This window comes from Lissotriton vulgaris, chromosome 3_1 (assembly GCF_964263255.1).
Source record: "Lissotriton vulgaris chromosome 3_1, aLisVul1.2, whole genome shotgun sequence".
In the NCBI taxonomy this organism is placed as follows: Eukaryota; Metazoa; Chordata; class Amphibia; order Caudata; family Salamandridae; genus Lissotriton; species Lissotriton vulgaris.
The window spans coordinates 1,210,253,862-1,210,273,668 of NC_141689.1; the positions used below are offsets into that span (position 1 = coordinate 1,210,253,862).

Here is a 19,807-nt window from a genome sequence, read left to right on the forward strand (position 1 = left end):
GAGCATTGAGAGTGTCTGCTACAGACCTAATGTTGCCCGTATTCAGGAGACTGGACACGACTCAGACGCGCGCTTTTGCAGTCTCGGATTTGACCGCGGGAGCGCGCGTCTGAGCCGCGCTTGCGCAGATCAACTCACAGCCCCTGCTCACACACAGCCAGCCCCCACCCCTCTGCATGCACGCATACACACAGGCGCGCGCGCGCACACACACACGCTGCCGCCCCCCACCCACCCCCCTGCATACACACACACACGCTGCCGCCCCCCACCCACCCCCCTGCATACACACAGACACGCAAGCACGGAGCCCCACTCACCGGACACATCCAGCCCCCACCCCTCTGCATGCACGCACGCACACAGGCGCGCGCGCACACACACACATACACACGCTGCAGCTCCACTCACCGGGACTTCTACTCCGCAGGACTCTTCCGACGTCAACGGGCACAGGGACACGGCACTCCGCTCCTTGGCTTCCCGGGCGGACGCCGGCTGCACGCAGGGCTCTCCTCTCTGCACCGGAGCCATGCGCCAGCCACTGCAGCCTGCCTCTTGGGAAGCGCCGGTCGCGTGTCCGGCCCCGCCCCCGTCCCAACAAAGGTTGCCTGGCTTCCTGTTGAAGCCGGGCTGCTGCGGTGAGTTTGCTTTGTAACCCTTTCCTGTCTGTAGACACGTCACCCTGGGCACCGCAACAGCACATAGGACTTCGATATGTGTAAAAGTTGTGTTTTATTTTATTCGCCCGCTTTTCTGTGCTGACACTTCCTTGTTTCCCTGCGCTGCAGAGACCCGGGGGAGCCCCTCGTCCGGGTGACTTGCATTTTGAATGGGGAATGTCATGGCGCTTCGCGTGTCATTCATTATCTCTGTCCCCGCCTCAGACCAGTTTCTGCTGACGTTGATATTCATGCAGTCTCACAGTTATTCTCACGTTTCAAGTCATGGAGAATCTGCGTAATTTATTGGCTGAAACATTCTTGTTTGTTTTGTGGCTTCATGTGTCTGGAATTCCTGCGTTGGTGTGGGACACTAGCGTCCCTCTGAGTCTTGTTAACTGTTCCGGTTTGCAGTTCATGACATTTGACCCCAGGCCGCTCTTACATGCTTCCTTTCCACTCCAGGTGCAACAGGCATTCTTTTACCCTGCTGCTGCCAGAAACAAGGTGGGCACACATAGATCCATCCCTAGTTCTTCAGATTCCCTGCTGTCTGGTTCTATTCAAGGGAGTGTATTTGAACTCAGTGACTGAGCACAGCTATGTACAAGCAGACTTGCACAACCAGTCAGCACCTTCTCTGTGTGTGTGTGTGGTTGGAAGCTCTTTTGCTCTCTTTTCTTCACCGGTAGAGATGTGGCTGTTGAGCCGGAGGATGATGTAACACTTACACAATGAAAAGAGTCTAGCTAAACCTTTATTCCGGCGCTTAATTTGTAAAATAATATATGCATAAAAGTGCCGGAGCTCAGTTTTCTCGGGAGTTAACCACAGATTCTACTGAATGCTGGGATTGTTGAATACTGAGGCTGCCTTGTTTTGATTCCACCTCATCAACTTTTCTTACACCACTTTACTCTTCCTCTCTTATACCTCACTTTCCAGGTTCTTTTTCTTACCCCTGCTGCTTTAGTACCAGTTTTCTTATCCTTTCTTCCTTTTTAGCCTTTCTCTGTTGTGCTCTACACCAAAGTCAGATGACGAAAAATAATTCTTGGACCTTAAAAATAAGTACTGGTGCCCACTACCTGCACTACATGCCCATCCCTGTCTGTTTTTAAATCTGAAACACTCAGCTGTGTTGTGTTGGAGGCAATAGGCTTTTGCAGTAACATCAAGATCTCTGTTGTGACACTAGGTGTGGAACCGGAGAACTACACTGCCAGCTTCTCCTAGTCACCCTCACACCCTCACTCACCCTCACACCCCCCTCACCCTCACAACCCTCACACACCCTCACATCACCCCACCCTCTCACATCCTCGCACACTCACCCTCACACCATCAAACCCTCACTGACCCTCACACCATCACACACTCACCCTCACACAATCAAAGCCTCACTCATCCTCATACACCCTCACACCTCCTCGGCCACACACCCTCACTCACCCCCTTCACCCTCCCTCACTCACCCTTACACACCCCCTCACACACTCCCTCACACACCCCCTCACCCACACCCCCCCTCACCCTCACACCCCCCCCTCACCCTCACACCCCCCTCACCCTCACACACCCCTTCACCCCCACACACACCCCTTCACCCTCACACTCACCCTCACACACACACACACCCTCACCCCCTCTCACCCTCACCCCCTCTCACCCTCACCCACCCTCACCCACCCTCACCCACCCTCACTCACCCTCACTCACCCTCACTCTCACCCTCACACCCCCTCTCACCCTCAAACACCCTCTCACATCCTCACCCCGCATCACTCATTCGCCACCACAACATCAATCTGTGCAACCATTCAACAACTACTTCAAATATGTTCTCTCAATGTTTCAAGCTTTATTACAAATGTAACAAAAACATGTTAATATTTCACTTCTGTTCTAGGAGTTTTGTAGCAATAAAAGACACAGAACATAATCTTCACAAGTTATTTACAAAACTTTAAGCTATTGCCATTATAAATTATAATACCTTTTATTTAAGTATTAATTATGTAAAAAAAAATGAAAAGCCATTGTTATTTGTAATATCAATACATGTAAGTCACGTAAATACAACACATATTGCATTACAAGTGCAATATGTGTCACATTTGCAAAAATTATAACTATTGGCATTGTAAATGACAAAGCTATTAATTTCGCTATTTTCAAAAACAAAACCTAACTAAAAAAATTTGTCATTTACAATTCCAATAGCTCAAACTTTCCTAATGCGAGACCTATTGCATTGCAAATGCTTGTTTATTTATGGAGAGTAATTATTTTGGCTAGTTTCCAGGATGATGGAATCTCCATACCAGCCAGATTTGTGTTTGAAAGCAAATTAATATATGACCCGAGATTGCCGGCTTTTCCCTTTATAAATCAGTGGGCAATCTGTCTGGCCCTGTAGCGCGACCAGGGATGGAGGATTTTATAGATATCAACATTTCCATAAGGGTAAAAACAATTCTGCAGCTTTCGAAGTAAAACTAGATTGAATATCCTTTGCATCTCTCTCATTTGTGTCCCGTCTATGGGAATAGAGCTGTTCGAAATGGGCCGTCCTATCTTGTGGCTGGATGCACAATTCAAGGGTCGATTGACGACTGTTAAGGCTGCTCGCTGCTATCTTCCAGAAGGACTTATTATCTTTCTTGGATATTGCTACATGTATTCCAGACCAAAGAGAACACTTCCACTTTTCTTTGCTTCAGATGTCACATACTGGTACAACGTCCTGTGCTTGGCTATTTTGGGCTGTATTTTAGACTTAGTAGCCATAATAAGCTCACTCTTGGCTTTCCTACATGCTCCGTTGTACCATTTGCCAGAGTTGAGCACATTGTACCCCCTGCGCCTATGTTTTCCCAGAGCATCTCTAACATGCTCTGCTAATTTCTCATGATTTTTTGCAAATATCTCCGTTCTGGAAGGGATAGGGTCTCATAAGTAGCAGTTGTACTTTGTTTGATTGTTTAGAACGCTGCAGAGTTTTTAATCCCCCAATACCACCTGATTGACTTTAACTTGTTGGTATATGATGGCGATCTCGTGTCGTCGTTACCAGCAGCTGTCTTTGCTGGGGTCGCTCCATCACAAAGCTTCATGCGTAGGGCATTGTGGTCGCTATCTAAGTGATCAATTATGGCCATGCCCACAATCAACCCATTGGTTACCATTTAGCTACCTTTTCTATGCCTCTTGAAACAATTAAATGCATTTTCACTGTAAGCACTTCTTCAGGCAGTGGTAGTCGCGTCTTCTTGCTGCACATCGCTGACCTCACATTTTAGGGAATTGGTAAGGAAGGTGGAAGATTGGTGGGTGGGGGGTTTGGCCATTCTGTGTTTCCTTAACTGCCTATGTTTTCTGTTTTTTAGGTCGAGCGACCTATCTCAATGCGCATGCGCATTGAGCGGGAGCTCGATTATATAGCGGCTTAAACAGAGCTTACCGAGATCAGGCGATTCCCAGGCGATTTCTTGCAGTGCATGTGAAAGCGCACAATGCCACCAGCCGCTTGCCTGCATTACCACATCAAAGGCGGCCGCGTCTCAGGCCCCTGCTGCTTCACACCCTCATGCCGCTCTCCCCGCTCCGCCCCCTCCCCGTCGCATTAATCCTCCCCGCCCCCCCTCCCCACAGCAAGCAATGCCCTCCATCTTGTTTCCCTTTGCTGTTTTATCTAGCATAAACTCGATACAGAGGTGGGCGCTTTACATAAGCATCAGTTACATTACAGGAAGGCACATTCAGCCACATATAAGCATGGCATGCATTCCTTACATTCTACAGAGGTAGAGTTTGGAAAGTGAGTGTAGGTATGTTATGCAAGTATGTCTCATGTAGTTGCACGGTCCATACATTACAACGGGAGCATAAACTTGTGGTCAGGTATAAATTGCATGCATAGTCTTGTATTTTTTTTTATTTACATAGACATTATTAGTCTGTTCAGATCTCTGCAATCTGCAGGGCTTGCTTTGCAACCACGCCGCCACCGAGGAATGCTGGTTTCTTCTACTAGTTTGTTTGACTCGAATGTTTCTTAAAACCGGGCACGATGTAGCACCATCTGGTGGTCAAGTTGATGCTCTGTGTTTTACTCGTACATGTTTTCTACAAGATTTTTGCTCGTCATAAATCCGATTTGCTTTTTCTACAATCAAATTCACCCGATTACTTTGGCAGCGTGTAGTTTAATAACGTATGCGCCCATTGCCATATTAGAAATAATTGCACTGGTGCAAAATATAGAGTAACACCATTATTTGGGTCTTTGTAATATGATAGAAAACTGCACATACTCAAGACCATAGTACAATAATATATTTTGTACCAGGTCAAAGGGAAGGCTATTGACAGAGTAGGTAGCCACCACATCCACCACCAACAAGTCCACGACAACCACCACCGTGTCCACCACCACCACATCCACCACCACCACATCCACCACCACTACGCCCACCACATCCACCACCACCACCACCTCCACATCCACCACCTCCACGTCCACCACCACTACGTCCACCACATCCACCACCACATCCACCACCACATCCACCACCACATCCACCACCACATCCACCACCACATCCACCACCACATCCACCACCACATCCACCACCACATCCACCATCACATCCACCACCACCACATCCACCACCACATCCACCATCACATCCACCACCACATCCACCATCACATCCACCATCACATCCACCATCACATCCACCATCACATCCACCATCACATCCACCATCACATCCACCATCACATCCACCATCACATCCACCATCACATCCACCATCACATCCACCATCACATCCACCATCACATCCACCATCACATCCACCATCACATCCACCATCACATCCACCATCACATCCACCATCACATCCACCATCACATCCACCATCACATCCACCATCACATCCACCATCACATCCACCATCACATCCACCATCACATCCACCATCACATCCACCATCACATCCACCATCACATCCACCATCACATCCACCATCACATCCACCATCACATCCACCATCACATCCACATCCACATCCACATCCACCATCACATCCACCACCACACCCACCACCACACCCACCACCACTACATCCACCACCGCATCCACCACCACCACTGCATCCACCATCACCACCACCGCAACCACCATCACCACTGCATCCACCATCACCACCACCGCAACCACCATCACCACCACATCCACCATCACCACCACATCCACCACCACATCCACCACCACATCCTCCGCCACTACATCCACCACCCCATCCACCACCACCACCCCATCCACCACCACCACCCCATCCACCACCACCACCGCATCCACCTCCACCACATCCACCATCACCTCCACATCCACCATCACCTCCACATCCACCATCACCTCCACATCCACCATCACCTCCACATCCACCATCACCTCCACATCCACCATCACCTCCACATCCACCATCACCTCCACATCCACCATCACCTCCACATCCACCATCACCTCCACATCCACCATCACCTCCACATCCACCATCACCTCCACATCCACCATCACCTCCACATCCACCATCACCTCCACATCCACCATCACCTCCACATCCACCATCACCTCCACATCCACCATCACCTCCACATCCACCATCACCTCCACATCCACCATCACCTCCACATCCACCATCACCTCCACATCCACCATCACCTCCACATCCACCATCACCTCCACATCCACCATCACCTCCACATCCACCGCCACATCCACCACCACATCCACCGCCACATCCACCACCGCCGCATCCACCACCGCCGCATCCACCACCGCCGCATCCACCACCGCCGCATCCACCACCGCCGCATCCACCACCGCCACATCCACCACTACATCCACCACTACATCCACCGCATCCACCACCACCACACCCACCGCATCCACCACCACATCCACCGCATCCACCACCACCACACCCACCGCATCCACCACATTCACCACCGCCACCACATCCACCGCATCCACCACCACCACACCCACCGCATCCACCACCACATCCACCACCGCCACCACATCCACCGCATCCACCACCACCACACCTACCGCATCCACCACCACATCCACCACCACATCCACCATCACCTCCACATCCACCATGACATCCACATCCACCATGACATCCACATCCACCATGACATCCACATCCACCATGACATCCACATCCACCATGACATCCACCGCCACATCCACCGCCACATCCACCGCCACATCCACCGCCACATCCACCGCCACATCCACCGCCACATCCACCGCCACATCCACCGCCACATCCACCGCCACATCCACCGCCACATCCACCGCCACATCCACCGCCACATCCACCGCCACATCCACCGCCACATCCACCGCCACCGCATCCACCACCACATCCACCACCACATCCATCACACCCACCACCACCACATCCACCATCACCTCCACATCCATCACACCCACCACCACCACATCCATCACACCCACCACCACCACATCCATCACACCCACCACCACCACATCCACCATCACCTCCACATCCACCATCACCTCCACAACCACCACCACATCCACCATCACATCCACCGCCACATCCACCACACCCACCACATCCACCACATCCACTAAACCCACCACACCCACCACCACTACATCCACCACATCCACCACACCCACCACCACTACATCCACCACCCCCACCACCACCGCATCCTCCACCATCACCACCTCCACCGCATCCACCTCCACCGCATCCACCTCCACCGCATCCACCTCCACCGCATCCACCTCCACCGCATCCACCTCCACCGCATCCACCTCCACCGCATCCACCTCCACCGCATCCACCTCCACCGCATCCACCTCCACCGCATCCACCTCCACCGCATCCACCTCCACCGCCACATCCACCGCCACATCCACCGCCACCACACCCACCGCATCCACCACCACCATCACCACCACCGCATCCACCACATCCACCACCGCCACCACATCCACCACCGCCACCACATCCACCGCATCCACCACCACCACACCCACCGCATCCACCACCACATCCACCACCACATCCATCACCTCCACATCCACCATGACATCCACATCCACCATGACATCCACCGCCACATCCACCACCACATCCACCGCCACATCCACCACCACCGCATCCACCACCGCATCCATTACACCCACCACCACCACCACATCCACCGCATCTACCACCACCACATCCACCACCGCATCTTCCACCACCACATCCAACACATCCACCACCACTTCCACCACCACCACCGCATCCACCACCACCGCATCCACCACCACCACACCCACCATCACTTCCACCATCACTTCCACCATCACTTCCACCACCGCATCCACCACCGCATCCACCACCACTCCCACCACCACTCCCACCACCACATCCACCACCACATCCACCACCACTTTCACCACATCCACCCCCACCACATCCACCACATCCACCACCACATCCACCATCACCACCACATCCACCATCACCTCCACATCCACCATGACATCCACTGCCACATCCACCACTACCGCATCCACCACCACCACATCCACCACCACCACATCCACCACCACCACATCCACCACCACCACCACATCCACCACCACCACATCCACCACCACCACATCCACCACCACCACCACATCCACCACCACCACCACCACATCCACCACCACCACCACATCCACCACCACCACCACATCCACCACCACCACCACATCCACCACCACCACCACATCCACCACCACCACCACATCCACCACCACCACCACATCCACCACCACATCCACCACCACATCCACCACCACACCCACCACCACACCCACCACCACATCCACCACCACATCCACCACCACATCCACCACCACATCCACCACCACATCCACCACCACATCCACCACCACATCCACCACCACATCCACCACCACCACCACATTCATCACACCCACCACCACCACCACATTCATCACACCCACCACCACCACATTCATCACACCCACCACCACCACATTCATCACACCCACCACCACCACATTCATCACACCCACCACCACCACATTCATCACACCCACCACCACCACATTCATCACACCCACCACCACCACATTCATCACACCCACCACCGCCACATTCATCACACCCACCACCGCCACATTCATCACACCCACCACCGCCACATTCATCACACCCACCACCGCCACATTCATCACACCCACCACCGCCACATTCATCACACCCACCACCGCCACATTCATCACACCCACCACCGCCACATTCATCACACCCACCACCGCCACATTCATCACACCCACCACCGCCACATTCATCACACCCACCACCGCCACATTCATCACACCCACCACCGCCACATTCATCACACCCACCACCACCACATCCACCGCATCTACCACCGCCACATCCACCACCACATCCACCGCATCTACCACCACCACATCCAACACATCCACCACCACTTCCACCACCACCGCATCCACCACCACTGCATCCACCACCACCGCATCCACCACCGCATCCACCATCACTTCCACCACCACATCCACCACCGCATCCACCACCGCATCCACAACCACATCCACCTCCACCACATCCACCACATCCACCACCTCCACCACATCCACCACCACCATATCCTCCACCATATCCTCCAGATCCACCACCACCACATCTATATATGTGTGTGTGTGTAGGTGCAAATGCAATGTTCTTGAATTTTCGTCACAATAAAATACACTGAACATAATCTTCACAAAAGTTATTTACAAACGTTTAAGCTATTGCCATTATAAATTACAATACATTTTATTTAAGTATTAATTATTTACAAAATTAAAAGCCATTGTTATTTGTAATATCAATACATCTAAGTCACGTAAATACAACACACATTGCATTACAAATGCTATAGGTGTCACATTTGCGAAAGTTAAAACTATTGACATTGTAACTGACGAAGCTATTAATTTTGCTATTTTCAAAACCAACACATAAATAAAAAAGTGTCATTTACAATACCAATAGCTCAAACTTTCCTAATGCGAGACCTATTGCATTTCCAATGCTTGTATGTATTTTCTTGTTTGTGAGGAATAAGCCGGGCAGTGCTATGCTTATCTGGTTGGCTGGCAACAGTTCCTCCTTTTAAAGTGAATTTTTGCATTATCTTAGGAGATGGCTCATAGTCGGCACCTTCTTGAGGCCTGCATTATCACCGTCACCTAGTTCCCTCTTGAGGTCATGGCGCGATCTCCAGCATCTAATGCTTAAACCTGCTTTGATAGTGAATTTCATCTCTGCCATTAGAAATGTTTAAGACACTTTATAACCCAGATACAAAGAATTAAAAAAAAAAATGAAAGCTTAGTTTCTCCGAAGAATTTGAAATCCTTTCAAAGACCCGTGGGAACTTTGCCTAGTCGTTTTCTAGTAGCAGATGCATTGTTTTGCTGATTTAACATTGTGCTCTTTCTGAATAAGCTTCATGCCATCTGATTCACAACAACAAGGTTGTGCCTAGAATTGATGTTATGACAGTCCTACTGTGCACTGGCAGCTCCGCAGCCCACTGCCATCTGCATAATTGGCCTGTGTCGCTCATTATAATCTACGGGCTAAAAGGCACTGCCTGGTTTCTTTAAAGCGTACCATATGTGAAAAAAACTGTCAGTCTCTGCTGCTAACTCCTCCCTGCAACTGGAGGATATTTTTATAAAATGTGGAGGCCTTAGTAAGAATCTGTCACACCCTAGCCAGTGACAGCCAGACGGAGCAACCAGTGGGCCGCAACAGTGCCATTATAAGAACCTGAAAAAAAGCCTTCACCTACAATAGCTTTCAATAGGTTTCGTCGCCCTACTACATCCAATAAGGGAAAATGTGCTTAGATGAGGTAACCCACTCCCCCTACACTTGGCATGTTATATGTTCTCATTTAAGACCCATCTGATGAGTGCAAAAACTGTTAATTTAAAAGCAGATTTGTGTGATCTGTAATGTGTTAACTGGAACTATTGACCATTAGTTCTGTAGGTATCTGTTATGAATAGAAGTCCTTGAGCCACTCTTTGTACAGTAAATTAGATTGTCAGCTGGTTGTCCCATATCTTCTTGCCTGAAGTCGTCTTCAGTACAAAGTTGCAACCACTAGGCAACGCTGGTGGTGTTTGTGAGAAGGGAGGATGCTGTTGGATAAAGTGTAGCCACAAAACAACTAATAGCTAGCCATTGCAAAGTAGGATTTTAGTACTTATTGCCTTTGCTAGAAATGCTTAGTGTTTTACGGTTAGGCTTACAGTTCTTAATTTTATGTCCCACTGTTAATATTTGCCTTTAGTGAGACATGTTTGATTACATATTATGTTTATTACCACCGTTCAGCTTTGGGGCTGATTTCTTTAGCCTTAAGAGTGAAGCTATCAAAGTAGAGCCAGGCACCACAGGACTGTTTTCTTTTCTAAAGGCAAATCATTTTTTTGGTTTTGTTTCCAGGAGACTAATGGTCCAACAGATGGCTACTCTGCCATTTCCCATGCTGATCGTTTGCAGTCTGAACCAGAAAGTATTCGCAAATGGCGGGAGGAACAGAAGGAACGTTTAGAAGCCCTTGGTAGGTGACCTGCATACAAGAGGAATTCCATTTAGATAACCTCGGAGGGTGGGATAAGTACTAATTTAGTGAATATAATGGCTCAAAATGAGTTATGGATTAACGTGTTCCCGCATTAGTGTTTTCTGTTTCTTTCAATTTAAAATTAACTCTGTCAAATGTGAAACCATTAAAATGAGATGTATTTATGTATTTTACCTGACCAGTGGGCGCACCACAGAGAGAACGCACTGTCCTGCTCTGAGCTGCAGCCCACTCAAGTGTGTCTTGAGCACAGCCCTGCATAAGCAGTATGGTGCAGGCACAAATGCAAAAGATTCTTTCACTTGCATCGGGGGATGCCACCATGCAAATGAGGGAACTCCCCCTTGAGATTGCTCCAGTGCTCATTTAGCGGCACCATGATTCATATTTAAAAGTGTCAGTCATGTAAGCTTTTGCTGTGCCCTCTGTAATAATCTACTCTGAGGGGTATGGTGGCAAAGCAGGTGCACAAATGCCCATTGTGCCACAGGGACTCGGGTATAATATAGCCTTTTTCTTGAAAAACTTAGAAACCTCCTCAAGTCAATAACTTAACTCTTATGATATTGTGATAATTTAAGTGGATTGATTTGTGGTATCCATCTCACCCATTACTGAATCACCTTGACCCTCGCCAGAGGGGGTTACTTTACACCTTCCACTGACGCCTACTTCCAGGAACCCTAGCTTCATTTAACATCAGTTACTCCTACAGTAGGTCAATTGATTTTCCTTTGAAGAACAATCAAACTTGCTTCACTATTTCCTCATAAGCAACAAAGGTCTATATCCATATTCCGTTTTGGATCTCTTTGAAACCAATCATTTCTTTCCATTGTAGAAGTTCAAGGTTGCTTACTTTATGTCCCAGGTTTATGTTCAGTGCAATGACTGGCTGTTTTTAGTTAATTGTCAAGTTTCAAAGCTTTATTCGACAGCATTGTCATAAAAGCATTTTCACCCTCATCTAAACATGAATAAATACTATACTAAATTACAACAATTTAAAATACACATTAAATACAAAATGCTGGCAAATTCATGTTTTAAAAGAGAATTTTACGGCTAAAAATACAGAATCATTGTGCCTATATCACAGATAATAAGACCAGCTAGAACATAATACTGTTCATTAATCACTTTTCATTAAAGTTAAAGTGCGGGTGCGAATGATCCATGCCCAGCCCAAATATTTAGCTAGGGGAATTGCAAGACAAGGGGAGCAATTTGATCTTAAGATTCTGTGAATTGTAGAAAGCTTACTTGATCTACAAGTCATGAAGGAGCATAGGCAATGCCTCCTCTTCATAGTGTCGAACCTGAGTAACCATTAAAAGACTTTTCTCTCTTGCCTGAGTGCAAATTCCTGCTTACCTTGCCCATGCCACTGGGCTGTCACAAGGATTTTTGCCCTCGAGCCTTCCTTTCTTAAGTTGCAGGAAGTCTGTTGACTATTTTCTTGCAGCATTTGCTAGTCAGGACTTTGTTAAGCGAGCTGTCTGAGTCCAGTCTGGACTGATCTTCAGAATCCTTTATACACTTTGGTTCCCATTTAATAATTCAAAATCATCTTAGCCTTCAAAAAGGCTCTAGTCCAATCACGACTTTGGTAGTTTCAATGGAGCTAGAAGACCTTTGATACTTAGTCTACAGCCACCAGTGCGACCACCGATCTGTTCCAGGAGAATACTGTTGTCTTCCTGCGGATCCTCATCAGTCATAAGCACTGATTTTCCAGATCTTTTTTCCGATTTCTGGAGACGGGACTCTGGGGCACTGAACTCTGCCTTTTTTGAATTGAAAATATTGGAAAATATTTCCAAAACATTTACTTGATTAGTTATTTGACGTTTTCAGCACCCAGCGTGCAGTTGCATCCTTCTCTAATGGAAAATTAATTATTTTCCTGTCAATAATTCCTTCACTTATTGTGTGCCCTTCCTGTGGAAAGAAGATGGCTCACAGATATTCACTCTATATTGTTTGCCTACCACAAAATCACCACCGAGAGACATGTACCCACTGTCAGAAGTTTTCAAGAAGAACTCTCAAGGACCGTGAAGAAATCGGGCTGCATGGCCTCCTAGAGAGAAGCTAAGATACAGGAGCTGCATCTTCAAAAGGCCTTGGAGAAATTCAGCCTTCCTCCAAAGAGCTTTCATCTTTCTTTATGGACTCCTGAAGAGGGAGGTCCAGAGAGCGATATCGTCAGACTGAACGCTGCCGGTGTGCGGGTTTACAATCTCTGCCCCGTCTCCAGGTTCCTGATCACAGTAGAAGTAGGGGGCTGAGGAATGATCCAGCTGCGGAGTGCTGTTAAAATACAACACTCTGTGTCTGGCTGTCTTGATTGCACATGTCTAAGGAGCGTGGTTCAACTAAGATTCCCTCAAACATCCGCAATCATTTTTATTTAGCAGACATTCTGCTCATTCATCAGGTAATACAGTATAGCTAAAATGTGGTAATTGGAGCACCATTCAGCGCATCCCTGAAGCTAATGAAAAGTCAGAGCAGCAGGGGCAGGATCCCCAACTTCTTATAGGGCTGTGGTTCCAGTCTTATCCTGGGAAAGGAATTGAGGTAGGTCTTCCCCTTTTCAAACCTGCCCTTGCTTCTCTGCCTGGCTCCTTTTTGAGAATCATTGCTTGCTGTTTTCAATACTCAGCACCTCATTCCTATTCTGTTGCTGCCATGGAGCCTCCACGTTGACAACAGAGTAATTTTTTTAAATATATATTTTTCTGTACATAAGTATATGTGAGGGTGTTTGGAAGTGATTGAGGGCAAATGAGGTTGAATGGAGAAGTGTAGCAGTGTTTTGAGAGAGTCGATGAGAGTAAAAGCGAGTGAGAATTTGAGTGTGTGAGTGAGTATGACTGTAAGTGTGTTAGAACGAGTGATTTGATTGGAGGCTGTGAGATGAAGTGGAAGTGCATCGGGTCTAGATATAAATGGTGCAGCAGTGCCAGGACCCAGAGCAAGTGAGTGTTTGTAAGGCAGTTAGTGAGGATGCGAACGAGTAAGTATGAGTACATTTGTGAGTGAGTAAAAGAGTGTGAGAATGAGTAAGTGTGAGAATGAGTAAGTGTGAGAATGAGTAAGTGTGAGAATGAGTAAGTGTGAGAATGAGTAAGTGAGAGAATGTGAGTTAGAGTGAGAACGAAGAGAGTAAATAGAGAGAATGAGTGGGGCAAATTTAAAAAAAATGGGGCGAACTCCTGCCCTGTCACACTTCTCAATTTCAAAGATCACCAGCCGCCACCGGAATAATTATTTCCGCTATACTGTCTATGAATGTCGGTACCATGTGAATATTGGAGAAAAAAAGCACCCGCATAGGAAAATCCACATTGTTTTAGATTGGAATCTTGCAATTGTACTCGATCCTTCAACAGACAATGTTAATTTGATTGACTTCTTAACCCAAAGACTGCTGAGAGCACACAGTGGCGCTTGAATATATTAAATAGTTGAGACCTTAACTATCCCTGTATGCTGTTATGTTTTGCTGCACCCTTCCATTCGACCAGGCTGAAGTAATATTTGCCTTTTTGAACAGCTTGCATCTTTTATAATTTGTTATCATTTTCCATATGTGGCCGTACTTACCTTCTGAGGATTACGTACAATTATTTCAGATGACCTCAAAGTTCTCATGTGCTCATAGACTTCCGCTCTTTGAGAGTCGTCAGTGGCTTAATGTAGACCGAATTATGTCCACAGCAAAACTTTCGCTACTGCACAGGAGGTGTGTATCACGTGCTTTGTTTAGGTAGACAGCACAAACCTACTTCATGATCATATCTATTCTTAATAAAACCTTTGCTTCAAAAAAGATCAGAAGTGAAATAAAATAGTGTTGAGCGTTGTATTCATGGGCAAATAATTTGGGCACTGAGCTTTACATGGAAACAAGGAAGCTTAGTCCTAGCAATAGAAGAAAAATCTGCTCATTCGTTTAGCCAACATGGTTCTTATTGGAAATGTGCTAAGAGCTAATTAGACCAGATGGGTGATATTTAAAGCCATTGCAGTGTACTGATGATAAAAAGCTCCTTTTTTTCTAATCACGTTACAGAATGAGGGCCACACTTGGATCATAGTACAAGTTTCCAGAATTTTTGAAAGAACATAGCAATGAAATAGCTTTGAAATGGAATCTGATTTAAGTGGTGCCTTTTGAACATGTGATTCTTCACTATAAAACCCACTTGCCATTAAACCTGTCTGAATTGCCAAAATGCGAAAGGCTCGATTTAATATGAGTATTGTTCAATCCTTAGATGCAAACTCAAAGAAGCAGGAGTCTGAATGGAAGGAGAAAGCCACCAAGGAGTTAGAAGAATGGTATGCGAGACAGGATGAGCTACTACAGAAAACGAAAGTAAACAACAGGTAATTATTTAATCATATATGCATTAGCTATTTCATTTTTTCCCCACTGTACCTGGGCTGCCATTTGAAGGAGAAAATGCTGTGCTTATCCAAAATGGAAGACCAGGGTTAAAAGTGAGCTTGTTTTTTCCCATCACGATGAACTTCTATATGGAAATTTAGATTACGCTTCTCCAAAGATGATCTTTGACTGGATTCATGAAATTATCTGCGGTGTAAACAGCTCACTCAGTATCACACCTTTTAGGTCATTAATGTCTGTGAACAAAACAAAAGTGATAGACATTTCTGTGGCATAAATGGATTCAGTCTATGGGATCATGCCTTTGCATCTTTGGTCCAGGTCATCTTCGCTACCGTCTCGTCCTCTTGTTTTTTTTTGGTTTTTTTTTCTCTCCTTGGAGAATTAGCAGTTGTTGTCGGATGGCCTTGCTCATCTGACTTTTATATTGGTCTTTGCATACCGAATATTTAAATTTCTCATTGTTTGTGATGTAGACTCATACTCTTTTTGCCCAAATTGAAGAAGTGCATGGTAGTGCCCTTTGTTTGATATGGTTTCTGGCAGCATTCGGTTTTTCCAACCTCTGCATATCCTCGAGTGCTCCCTCTGTGAAATGCCCTCAACTCTTCTTTATTTCCCTGGTTTTCCGTAACTGACACCTTCTTTGTGTCCAACAAATGCACTTATTTTGTGGCTGTGCACTGTACTCCGCCATTACTCTACGTGCATAGTGTAGGAAGGTGGATATCTGACTATATGGTTACCCCAACTTGTTGCCTAGTGTTTAGCTGGTTTTCGACTTAGCCTGGGGCCCCAATTAGCAGGATCCCAGGCCAACTATCTGCTTTCACTGTAAAATGGACTCCATGTACTTTAGGTACATCTCCAATTGGATATTGGGTCACCTTATGAGCCCCTGTATAGTGTACCATAGGTACCCAGGGCATAGGTGCATCCAAGGCCTACCAGGGGCTGCAGCATGTATTATGCCACCCCTGGCTGGCCATCCACATTGACACAACTGGCTGATCACTCAGCTGGGGCAAGGTCATGTAATCACCCCTTGCTTAGGTATAGTATCCCTATACCTACCATTAGTTATAGACACATAGATACCTATAAGTCACTCCTATGGCAGGCCTTAACAATCCTGAAGGCAGAGCGCTTGGTTTTATGTGAGATGGTGCTCTAGCATGAGCTGAGCCTGTCTTCAGCTTTCGGAACCATGTCCTTATAGCTGTTCTATGATATAGCCATTCCATATACTCTTTAGTGCATTATAATCCTCGCGGTTAATGCTAACTTTGTTTTGGCTTTATCAAAACATGTCGTGTAAAGTGTCATACGCTTTGGAATACTACCCCCTCGCCAGTTCTGGCGACGGGGGTAGCATTCCACCCTTCTAGAGGGAGAAGACATGTAGTTGTAGCTTTACCCGGTTAAGAGCCTTAGCATCACAAAATGGATGCTGCTGCCACAGACACAAGTCTGACCTCCTGCAGCTGGGAGCCCTTCCAGCGAGGGAGGCCTGGGCAATAGGTTTCCTGCCTTGGGAGGTGCTAGCACCTCCCCAGACAGGCTATAGTGTATTGGGGCAGGGTGGGTTGAATGAAATGAGGCACTGCAAGGGCACACAAGGTGCTCCATGCATAGCCCGGTTCAAACCAGTTGCTGGGGCACTCCAGCCCCAGCACTGGCGCAAAACTGCACAAAGGGAAAGGGGTGTAACCACCCCCTTCCCAGGTTCCACCCATAGAGGGACCTAGCAGGTAATCCAGCCCCTTTAATCAGTATAAAGCTAGGAGCTGAGTCTAGAGACTTTAGATTATCCTGAACTGAAACTCTGAAACGAAACTCTGGACCTTCGACATTCTACTTCAACTATAAGACTGAAGAATCTCCCTTGTGGTCAAAGAGTGACCACCCTGCGCAAACAGGCACCACCTAGCGAATTGCCGGTTTGCTTTGTCGACTCTCCCGAAGGATCCCAACGACTCTGCTTCACAGGACTGGACTTCCAGACTTCTCAGACCCGACCCACACCTCCAGCAAAGCTGAGACCCGTGGCGGACACGAGAGACGTGGGACCGGACCTCTGGCCATTTTGCTCTTTGCTAAACTGTGCAGCTTCGGAGGCGTCGTTGAAGTTTTGCATTCGGACTTGAGAAGCCCCGAGCTATAAGTGCACCGAAGCTCAGCCCTCCACACGTGCCATGTGGGGCCTGCTCTTGCATTTCTCCTCGACGTGTCTTTGCGGTTGCTAGCCCGTTGGCTAGTGGCCATCTTGAAGACACCATTTTGAATCAACGCTGCTTGCCTGGTTGCTCTGGGCTTGCTCTTGCTCTCCTGTATAGGGGAAGCTCCACAGACCTTGCTGGTCTGTACAAGAAGCCGATCTTCACTTCCTGCGTGGGTTGCCTTTGCCAAGGCTTGTTGACTTCCTTGTTCTTTCAAGAAGTCAAAACTTCTGTCCCCTCTATCTATTACTGCCCCTTCCTGCAAGAGGAATATCTGCCTCTCGTCCATAACCCATCTCCTCCAGCAGTCTATCACCCCTGCCTGCTGAGGACTATCTGCCCCACCAAACCTGCAAAAGCAGCAGCAGCCCTGCCCCTATCCATCTGTGAAAGACTATATCTGTCTACCCCTGCCTGTCTGTTAAAGCAAAGCATGCCTCTACCTACCTACGGAGGCCTGGCAGGGACTATCTTCCTAAATTTGCATCCGAAAGTTTATAACTGGCTGTGAAAATAAACTACTGCCCCTGCTGCCTACAAGAGTGGCAATAACCCGCCCCTCGCCATTGAAATAGGGCACCGGGAATTTCAGGGTGGTACCAGCTCTACCAAAGAGATGTGATTCCCCTGCAAACCGAAGAAGAGCGTATCTACTCCTCGCCTACCTATTTATAAACAGAATGTCCACCCTGCTTCTCGGGGGAAGTGCTAAATATTTTTTGTGACCTGCCTGCAAAAGTACAAAATTGAACACTTGCCTGCCTTTACCTGCCTTGTGAAAATGGTGTCTGCCTCTGTTGGGTAAGAGAGCTGCCTGCTAGGCCGTGGGAAAGGAGATAAATGTATGAATTTGGCACTGTTGAAATCTGTCACTGTCGTATCCAAGTAAGTAACAGTGTCACTCCTAGACAGGGCAGATTACCCTTCCCCAAGGCAGGCAGGGAGGCGGGCAAATTTGCCTTTCTCTTGCAGTCTTTCCTTACACCAACAGGGCCTATTTGCCCTTTCCCAGACAGACAGGACAGATTTACTCTTTCCCAGACAGACCGGACAGATTTACTTTTTCCCAGACCGGTAGGGCAGATTTCCCTTTCCGCTGACAGGCAGGGCAGATTTTCATTACCCTAGGCAGACCCGGCACATACTGCTTCATTCCTGCCTTCCCAGGTACATGTCTGACCCAGATTTCCAAAGTGAATATCTGCGAACCCTGCCCTGTAAAGAGATCATCCACCTCTTGAATCCGTTCTGATCTCCTGGTTATAAAACCAGGTCACCTGCCGTCGAGAGCGAATCCTCTCCCTGCCCTACCTGCAAGAGTGATACACTGCCTCAGACATGTCCCCTGGAAGATGAAAACATGTTTGTCCCTCCCATTATGGCTAAGAAATGAAAGCCACACTCCGCCTGCCTGTGAATCAAGTGTCCCGCCTGCATGTAAGGGCACCCGTTATGCCCGTGAAAATATCCGCCGTCTGTGGTAGTCCCGACCGAGTATTTACAGCCCTCCAACATGTCTTCAACTGCGTGACTGAGGAAGGGGGGCGCCAGGCGTGCCTTGTTTGTTGGCAAAACATGATCACATCCCCTGCTGCAGAAGTTCTGCCAGCCTGCCTCATATTATGTGCATATTGGTTGGTGGTGATTTCTTCACTGCAATGGTTTGCTTTCGAGTTAAGATGGAGGCGGGGCAAAGTGTTAGGGTCTCTGAATCATTAGATGACACCTGGGCACTTCTAGAACAAGCATTTGCAAAGCAATAGGTCTCGCATTTG

The 19,807-nt window shown here is 47.9% G+C and overlaps 1 protein-coding gene across 4 annotated transcripts in view; it reads left to right on the top strand.

Annotated features, from left to right (window-relative positions):
- The window catches only part of CLTA (clathrin light chain A), a 137,392-nt gene that overhangs the window by 49,674 nt on the left and 67,911 nt on the right, over positions 1 to 19,807 (top strand). For all 4 annotated transcript variants that reach the window (XM_086961667.1, XM_086961668.1, XM_086961669.1 and 1 more), the window contains exons 3-4: positions 11,252 to 11,369; positions 15,680 to 15,791. In XM_086961667.1, the coding sequence (XP_086817793.1) occupies positions 11,252 to 11,369; positions 15,680 to 15,791 (230 nt within the window). The remainder of the gene's footprint in view (positions 1 to 11,251; positions 11,370 to 15,679; positions 15,792 to 19,807) is intronic.